The sequence below is a fragment of the Notothenia coriiceps genome, unplaced genomic scaffold, assembly GCF_000735185.1.
Source record: "Notothenia coriiceps isolate Sejong01 unplaced genomic scaffold, NC01 NC01_scaffold00017072, whole genome shotgun sequence".
Lineage (NCBI taxonomy): Eukaryota > Metazoa > Chordata > Actinopteri > Perciformes > Nototheniidae > Notothenia > Notothenia coriiceps.
Genome location: NW_011349773.1, coordinates 1,034 through 10,905, shown reverse-complemented (window position 1 = coordinate 10,905; position 9,872 = coordinate 1,034). Strand labels below are relative to the sequence as shown.

Here is a 9,872-nt window from a genome sequence, read left to right as displayed (position 1 = left end):
TATGCGATACATTGCAAAGTGGAACAACATCACTATTATGTGAATGTACAGCGCAGACTCATACTACAATGAACTGCTGTTTCTCAACAGGGTGTATGATCTTTGTGGCTTCAGGCTCCTGTCTTTCTAAGGAATATTCTACAAGAGCTGGGCGGTGTTGTCCGATGTGCAAAATAGGTACGGTAACATGTAACAAGTATTCAAACATCAGAAGTAAGTATAAGAGTATTTTAAAATATGAATTGAACTGGGATATCCGAAGCTGAAGTTGGCTTTGCTCCCTGAAGTGCTCCATCAGAGACCTGAAACGGGATACACTTATTGTTACTGACTCTAATCCTCATTTTGTAATTGTAATTTGCCTTCATGTCTTGATGTTGAGATGCTGACAGAGTGTTTGTGTGTTGAACAGGGACCGTTGTACAGATGGACTGCACGTCACATACAGGCACACTCTGCAGGGGCTGCGAGAACGGGACTTTTATGAACCAATCCAACAGACTCGATAAATGTTTCACATGCACCTCCTGTGACTCAGGTATGTCTTTAATGTGTTATTATGATTATATCTTTGTAATCTTTTATGACAGTAACCGTGGATATCTTGGTGTCTTTGGACTTTGTTACATTAAAAGTCATATTCAATATAGACCAATAATAATAAATGTAGACTTCATCTAAATATTTTTTTCTAAAACTCCAAGTCCATTGAACGCATCATTATTTTCTGATAAACTGTCGCTCGATGACAAATGATTGGACTGAAATATAACAGGCTATTACCTCTTTTGGAAGTGCATTTAATAAGACGTCTATTATATTCCATCCACAATTCTCTTATTTCCTGCTTTAACATTTCATTAAACATTTTATATATATATATTTTGGTATATATATATCAACATTTTTTAAATGAAGTCAAGATGTGTGAGTTGAATTTTAAATATTTGTTAGGTTTGCATACATTGACTGTTTCAATCTGTTTCTTTAGGCCCCGGTCTCTTTGTCCTGCAGGGCTGTTCAGAAACAACTGACACAGTCTGTGAAGTTATAGATGGGTATTACTGCAAAGATTTAGATGTGACAGGATGCAGTGCGGCACAAAAGCATACACAATGTGTACCTGGTGAGAAGATACAAGAACCTGGTAAGTAAAATGCAGGTCACACTCTCCTGACAGTTTACATGCACACTGAAGTCCTGGCCTGAGGCTTATCCTGGTTTTACTCATGGGGTGGCTCAGTCTGTAGGGACTTGGCTTGAGAAGCCAAAGGGTCGCCGGTTCAAGTCCTGCATGGACCAAAAAGGTGGAGTGTATTTGGAGAGTAGCTGGAGAGGTCCCAGCAGCCTCCTGGGCACTGCAGAGGTGTCCTCGAGCCCCCATGGGAACCTGGAACACAGGTTGTAAGCCCCTTGGCTCTGCCTGCCCTTCATTAGTGCCTGTCTTTAGGTGTGTGTGTGTATATCGGGTGTGTGTGTTCATAAACGCAATACTAAACTTCCCCTCAGGGGTTACTCAAAGTTGATCTTGATGTAAATCTTAATTTTTACACTACACAAAGTATCAGATAATAATTACATCGAATACATCACTTTTGATCAGACTTTCCACTGGACTATAACCCGAGGTGCAGAAGCTCACATGACAGGCAGTAAACAGGAACCCCTCCTAGTATCTTTATGAGTCCTGCAGCTATCACCTGAGGGTTTCTGAGACAGATATGATGACCTCCTCGTACGTTTCAGTAACCATCCTGAAAGATAACCCTTAAATTACTCTCATCTTAAAATGATGACTGTAGATGTACTGTTTTCATTTCCTGAATGAACTTTTAGACAGTGTGGAATGATCTCCTGCAGTGTGAACATAAAAACACTAAATGAAGACACTGATGTGATTATGGATCATTACTGGATGTTGGCTGCTGTGTGACTAATCTCTCGTGTGTCCCTGTCTCTAAGGAACTAGCAGAGAGGATGTACAGTGTGAACCCTGTCAGTCTGGCTTCTTTTCAGAGCATGGTGTGAATTGCACGGACTGGACAACGTAAGGCTTTGTTTGTTATGTTATTACTAAAACAGGTAGGGCTCTTCCTGCCCTGCAACATGAAATGACCACTTTGTTTCTGTAATAATTGCTCCAATGAAGTTGTGATTTGTGGCTTTATTTGTATGCGTGATGGACCAATCTTTCCCATCCACAGGAGATTCAAACATTGCCAATCCTCCAGTTTTATTTGATTTGGTCACAAAACATAACTCTCAATAGACCTTTTCCATTTTAATATTGATTTGTGACCAAATCACAATATCAATATTATGATTTTATATTCACAAATATTAAATATTGATATTCATTTTCCTTCTCTGTACTTTTAACATCATTATAAAGTATGAAGTACCGTGTCAATGTTTTAGGCAGGTGTGGTAGGTTGCTCCAAACATCTTGGAGAACTAACCGCAGATCTTTTGTGGATAGGCTTCCTCAAATCCCTCTGTCTCTTCATGTAGTCCCAGACAGACTCGATGATGTTGAGATCAGGGCTCTGTGGAGGCCATACCACCACTTCCGGGACTTTTTGTTCTTCTTCATGCTGAAGATAGTTCTTAATGACATTGGCTGTATGTTTTGGGTCGTTGTCCTGCTGCAGAATACATTTTCGCCAGCCCTTTTGTGAACAAACTGCCTTCTTCTGTTGACAATTATTTCAATCAGTCGAAAGCACAAGCTGCCATTGATCTGCATCACAGTTCCTATGTTTTCCAGCATAAGTTGAGTCGCTTGGCCTTGTTTCCATGTCGGAGGTATGTCTTTTTGGCTATCTTCCACAAACTCACCTTGGTAGCAGAGTTTGGATGTTCCTCACCCAGTTGTAAGCCTCTTACATAGCTGTTTCAGTGAATGACTGTGTTTAAGGCTGCAGCCACACAAAGACGAAACGGGTCGTATCCGCTACAGTTCTCTCTCTTATAGGCGGTTCGGCCACACGAGGCCGACAGGGAAACGCAGATAACGATAACGGGTCCCCTTGGCTGTGCAATTTAATCGATCCTGCGATATATATCGATATTTTGTTTCCCGAGAAAGTATCGATATTTCAGCCGCGGGTATCGATACATTAACTCCCATTCAAATCCCCCGTGTTCCGCCTGGCACTCTGCTCGCTGCCCATTCCCCCCCGTTCGCTTTGCATGAAGAGCGGTTACGTCAGCCAGCCGAAGAGCGGTACGTCAGCCCAGCCGAGCCGCTAGTGTCGCTGTAAAGCATTCTAGATACACAGACGGCGTCGGTGTCTTCTTCTCCGCAGTGAGTGCGAAGCGGTTCAGGAGAATGGAGGCAAACATGAACCACGACTGGAACGAGGGTCTCTCCTATCTCGTCGGAGATAATCCGGCCCCAATCCCAAACACTCCCCTTCCGACGGAGTGAACTCGTCCTGTAGCCACTCGGCAGCTCCAACGAGGCTCCTCCCTGATCAGATGGAGGGAGTACAATACAGCCACGCACAAGCTTGGGGACGGCCTCCCCCTCCGCTCATCCGGACAGAAACCAGGAATGGCCGTAACTGTCTGTAAACAACCGGTTTCAAAATCAGCATCTCTTAGACAAAAGCTTTAATTAATAACTCCAAATAAACTCCAAACATCTTTCATCCCTGGCTGCTTTCAAAGCTCTTTTAGTTTAAAACCTGATGTTTATCACACAGACCTTCTTAGTTTTTTTGCAACGGCTCTGTAAATATACACAACTCTTATAATAAAATGCCACATTTCAACCTTTTTTCTAGACTAAAACACAGGTATGATCAAAAGAACCAAAAAAAAAAAAACCACAAAAAAACTAAATTAAACATATGAAGCGTTATCAGAAAATGAGGTTGTTAACATCGCAGTTTATCAGCATGGATGTTTGCTGGAACTACACTTGTTAACCGCTTGACAGCAGCGGACACACGCATGCGTGAACTCCCGGTCAGGTAGAGACCGTCCTCCAAAGGCGAGGGCCCGCTGCACGACTCGCTGTTTGAGGGCTTGATCAGCCCACTCCCCCCTCCACACGCTCCACACTCAGTAGGCGGACCTCCGGCGTCAACCGCCGCAAACGGAGGGGTAAGGGTGTAGCGGGGCCGGTTTGGGAAGGGCCCACCATCCCCCCGTCCCACCTCCCCCCCCGCTCAGACGACCACGCTGCCCCTCCCCGACCAACCGTTGATCAGATTATATTCCTGATAAAAATCTGACAGACAATGGTACGATGCAGCTTATGTAAGATTGAGGAGCCTTCTGTCTTAGTGTCTTTCTGGCTTGAAGTTAGCTCCTTTGGAACCTTGAATTTTGGCAGGTACATTTTACTTAAATGTTGTTCTACGTGAACTGAATTATTGGCAGGTTTACAGTTTTACATTAAATGTTGTTCTTATGTGACTTGAATTATTGGGCTACCTCATGATTCTGTGTTAAGCTAAAAAATGCCTGTAAAGAAACCTGTCTCGAACGAGGACCACCTGCTGCTTTCTCACCCTCCATTGTCCATTGTGATACTGCACTTTATGTACTTACGTTTCAAAGGCTTGTAAGCTACAGTTGGCACTGTTTCAATAAATGAAACAAATTTTCTCACCACATCTTTTGAGTCATTTTGTCCAGCATTTGCAAGCTGTAGACTCTCTGTCTAGTCAGAGCCATATATTGTATAATTGATGCTTTCAGTTGAATTAATTCAATCCAAGTCAATGGAACACTCACAAGATGTCACCAAAATCACACTGTCCCTTTAAAATCTTTCAGAAAATGATGTAAGTGTATCGAATTATATCGAATCGTATCGAATCGTATCGTTGGCTGAATATCGTGATATATATCGTATCGTGAGCTCAATATCGTGTATCGTATCGTATCGTGAGATTAGTGTATCGTTACAGCCCTAGGAAGGTGGGTAGATCTGCGGACGGAACGCTCTGGGGGGCCAAACGGCTCCGTGTGTACGCCCTGCCTATACGATCATTTCCTGACAACGATTAAGCCATAGCCCCACCTCTCCCAACCTCTGCTGCTCACTGCTGTAGCATGGTCAACATGTAACATGTTGCTGAATCTACCGCAGGGCATAAACAGAAGGGCAACCAGGCAACCATGCTCGGGGTGTTCTTCGCTGCTTTTGGTGTATTTTGTGGCAGAAGTACAGCACCACTTAAAGGCCCGGCATATGTACTACAGCGTCTCCAGCGGGTCGAGCTGGTTCGTGTGGACGGAAGACTTTTTTGATATTGAATTCGGTTAGTTTTCGTTATCGTCTCCGTTGTGGATCCAGCCTAAACCTACATGTAAAACTGATGATCATTAGCCCCTGTTCGGTATAATTGGTTGATCATACCCCTGACTGTAATCCTACAAAATCCCTGACTTTGTGCAAGTGTACCTGTAGGAATTGATGCCGGTTTGAAAGCAAAGGGTAGTAAAACCACATATTGATTTGATTTAGATTTTTCTTTAGTTCGTTCACTTTGCATTTTGTGAATTGATAACAAATAAAGATTCATAATTTATATTTTTGAAAGCATTCTTAGTTTGCAGCATTTTTTCACACCTGCCTAAAAATAATGTCTATATTTTTCAAGTTTCATTTTAAACACAAAGTACTGAATCTCTTTTTCATCTCTCTTTTCCCAGGTGCCCAGGAACCCAGGTAAAGGTAAAAGAAGGAAGGAGAAGCAGCGATGTTGTCTGTGGAGGTTCTTCAAGGAGTCATTACATTGTCATGTTACCAACATTATTATTGGATTTAACAGTTGTTGCGCTCTTCATCAGAGGTTAGTGCTTGTTTTCCACCCTCCATACTCATTTCAAACATCATTCCCTACCATTTTGTGTTCCCGTTACTTTGAGTGAATGGATATTAACCTTTTTTTCAACTGACCCTTTCAGCTGTATCTCTGGCAAGGGACAGCGGCTGCACCTCCAGATCAGATGGGTCTCTGAAAAGCAATGGCTAAATGTACTTTGCAATATAAAAGACACACACAAACACATTACAAATTGTGCACGCTTACTTTTGATTGTTTTAAATGATATATTGTGGTTTGATAATATTTCTGTATTTTCTTTTTCATAGCATGTGCTTCCATGTCACACTATGGGATGCGCCTCTGTAGGTATTCCTCAGAAGCTTGATGCAGTTACCGCCGCCTATATGCCACCCCCAGCCTAACCTAAATTGTTCTAACATCTTACTAATCAGAAGACCACCCCCAAAAGATCGAATACATTCCATATTTTGTTTATAATGTATTGTCTTAATGTTTGTTTTAAGAAACACACTAATCTTTGTATTTGTTAAACCACTTGTAAATAATAACAATGTTGTATAATATAATAACAGTGTTTTGTCTTTTGATTGCCCTCATAATGTTACTTAAAGAAATGTAAGGTTCAGCTGTAGCATAATATACAATGTGATCAAGTCAAGTTGTCTCAATGTGCTGTTAACGTGTGCTTTAGCTAAGACCTGGCTAAAACGCAGTGAGAACACTTGATATACCATCTCTTACTCCTCATAGATAGTGTAGGTCACCCCAGTGTTTGGGTAGTGTTCTGCACAATTATTACATACATATGGAAATCACCTATAGAAAATTGTATTTCTTCCATAGCACAGATCCCAGGCTACGTTAAACTAATATAGCAGCAGATAAAGTTTCAATCAGTGCAGGTTGCACAGATTGCACCCAAATACCCATTTTTTACTTGTTTCTAATTTAAAAGTAAAAACTTTCTTCAGTGCAAAACAGCCTAAGGAAAATACGTATCCTCAGAGCATAACAAGGATTGTATTCTGCTTGATGTTCAGACAGCTAATAAGAAAGCAATGTTGTTATTAGATAATCTGCACTCAGATCAGAACAGATATTTGCTCACACAAGGAAGATCTTTTAAAGCTTTGATCAGAATGTCCGGCTTCTGTGATTCTGGTTTCCCTGACGTCTGCCCCTTAATGTCCCATAATGTCCCTTAATGTCCCATAATGCCCCATAATGTCCCTTAATGTCCCATAATGTCCCTTAATGTCCCATAAGGCCCCACAATGGAACACTTCATCATTTAGTTGATCACAGACATAAAACCACCCAATTAGAAATATACTGCACATTGATTTCACTGGATTGGCACTAAAGTATCAAAGCTGTCAGAAATGTAGTGTAGTAAAAGGTATGTTCCCCTTTATGATGTAGTTAAGTAGAAATATAAATGAAAAAACTTGTATCTAGAAAAGGCACTTGAGTACAGTACTGACTGATTATTACACTAAGTGAAATGGTTAAAAGCAAGCCTGAGGAGCATGATGAGGACCTGTTGAAATTACCCTTTGCACTAATATTGACAGTGGTAGAAAGGGCTTGTACTCCATTGCATTCTGAAGACGACATTATACTTTTTAGAGCAGTACCTTCATTTGACAACTTTAGTTACTAGTTACTTCAGATTATCAGATAATACAAAGTAAAACTAAAAAAATACATGCTTATAATATAGTTTAAGAGCAGTAGTATACAAAGTAATTCAAATGAACTCAACCTTTAACGGCTATGATAGGCCTGTTAATGCATTAATAATCATAATTCATAATACAAGAATTTAAAATGGGCCATTACTCATAACAAGTACTTTCACTTGTGATTCCCTTATAATTTTATTTAGATGTCAATGTTTTTGTACTTGAATAACATTGGAAAGGAGGACTTTTACTTGTAACAGTGTTTACGCAATTTCGTACTGCTTCTTCGCGGTCTTAAAATCCCCACAGTGCTTTGTGCACTGACCAATTTCCAAATCTTTGGCGGAAATCGCGCTCCATTTAAGGCAGGGCCTCGCATATGACGCACACCTGCACACCTGTTAGCCTGTTTCACAATTCTTCGTTTTCCGAGGCTAGGAAGGATTCTTGCCTCGCTTCTGAAGGAAGTGACTCGGAAGACATGTCCTACCAAGGAAGTGTCCTCGACATTCAGAAAAACCCACTGTCTAAACCAGGGGTCGGCAACCCGAATAAGTGGAATCAGTGTGCAAAATATTTAAATTGTATTTTCGGATCCTGAAGGAGACCGCCGCCAGAGCGCGTATCCCCGTTGCAGAAGCAGCACGCAACGCAGCCCCGCTCTCTTTAACTCCAGGCGACTTTCTGCCACTTTCCTCCGTGGTGCAGTGCTGATCGTTTCACCAAGGAGGAAAGCACTTCACTAATTGCAGTGCCCATAAGGAGCTGTGCAAATGCGGCAGTTTTTGCTTGGCCTGGTCTTTAGTTGAAAGCCCATGGCGATCTGCTCATCTCTCATCGAGATAATATGCTACAAAGGGGCGGACTGGCCATCTGTGTGTTCTGGAGAATCACAGAACGTACGACGTACGATCGTCATTATTATCATGCCGTTCAAACCAATTATTTAAATTAGTTTGTTAAATTCGGCATCATGTAAGTTGCGCTGACAGGTCCACACACTGCTTCCCCGCAGCGAGGCTCCCCCGCCCTCCTGTTGACAGTTCACAAGCATCGAGCTCCTCATCTCCCCCACCCCCTACATTTCCGATATTACGTCATATCGGACGCAAATATGGATCAGCTCCGTTGTAGCCCCGTTTTTAGAGATTTGAAAGAGAGAGAGGGTTTTGTTTTCTGTCGCTGAGTGAGTTCCCTGACACACGGGGGACACATACTGTATTTATGTATAAAATACCTAAAAAAGTGCATTTTAAATGATAGGTCCCCTTTAAATATGTGAGAAAGTTGTTCTCCGGTGCAGCAGGTGTCGACACGCACCTTCAACGTTGGTTAGTAGTCCACCATTAAACGAAAGAAGAGGACGTCACTTCCGGGATGGGATACAATCCGAACCGAAAACTTCCACGCTGCGACCTCAGTTGCCTCTTATGGTGCCTGCCTTGTAAACCTTAACATTAACCCTCTGGAATAAAATTGCAAAACACTTATGGTGCAACAAGCATCCAACACTTATTTTCACAAGTTATTCAATAAAATACTTCCAGACAGCACCTGGGTTAAGACCCATCTGAGGGCTTGTTTTAAATTCATGGTTATGATTTTAAGACTATCATAGCCTAACCCTAGCTTCAAAGTGAACTGAAGCACCAGTAACATTTCAGACATTAGTAATGGGGTATGCATAATACTAAACTTGGCCTGACAATTAACCCCGCCTAGTATTTTATAAGAGTGGCTTGCAGCTACTAATGCAACACCTAACTGTTTCTCTCATGATGCCACAGCACTTTTTGGTTCAGCATGAGCAATAAAGGTTTGTCAAGCCTCCTAATGCTTGTTTCCAAGTCAATTGAATGATCAAAAACAAAGTACATGTCCTAACAATAATGTACAGTTTAGACCCAGCAGCTAGCTGAGGGCTTGAACACTTCATGGTTCTTATTCATGTCACATTTCATTTGACGATGTGAGATTTAAATAGGTTGGTTTTATTCATTGCATCAGGAGATGTTCACCTTTCTACTTTTTATTCTAATTAATTTCACTAATGTGGCAGCTGTAAAATGATCAAACTGAGGAACCAGTGATTAATGTTTGGGTCAGAAGTCATTTGGTATTTGACCAAATATACTACATTTAAACTCTACGGCCGTGGTCAAAAGTTTTGAGAATGACACAAGATTTGGTTTTCACAAAGTTTGCCGCTTCAGTGTTTGTAGATCTTTTTGTCAGATGTTATGGTATTCTGAAGTATATTCACAAGCAGTTCACAAGTGTCAAAGTATTTTATTGACAGTAACATGAAATGTATGCAAAGTGTCAATAATTGCAGTGTTGGCCCTTCATTTTCAAGACCTCTGTAATTCGCCCTGACATT

General features: G+C 41.4%; 1 protein-coding gene across 2 annotated transcripts; it reads left to right on the top strand.

Annotated features, from left to right (window-relative positions):
* Positions 1–61: 61 nt before the first annotated feature.
* Positions 62–6,350, top strand: LOC104950083 (tumor necrosis factor receptor superfamily member 5-like). 2 transcript variants are annotated; one of them, XM_010776535.1, is made up of 7 exons: positions 62–177; positions 413–538; positions 992–1,147; positions 1,963–2,047; positions 5,671–5,810; positions 5,926–5,995; positions 6,113–6,350. In XM_010776535.1, exons 1-6 carry the CDS (start codon positions 69–71, stop codon positions 5,991–5,993), a joined length of 684 nt encoding a protein of 227 aa, XP_010774837.1. In that variant the 5' UTR covers positions 62–68; the 3' UTR covers positions 5,994–5,995; positions 6,113–6,350. The 2 variants fall into 2 exon arrangements, with proteins under 2 accessions (XP_010774837.1, XP_010774838.1); XM_010776536.1 differs by lacking the exon at positions 6,113–6,350 and having other exon boundaries at positions 5,926–6,008.
* Positions 6,351–9,872: the final 3,522 nt, after the last annotated feature.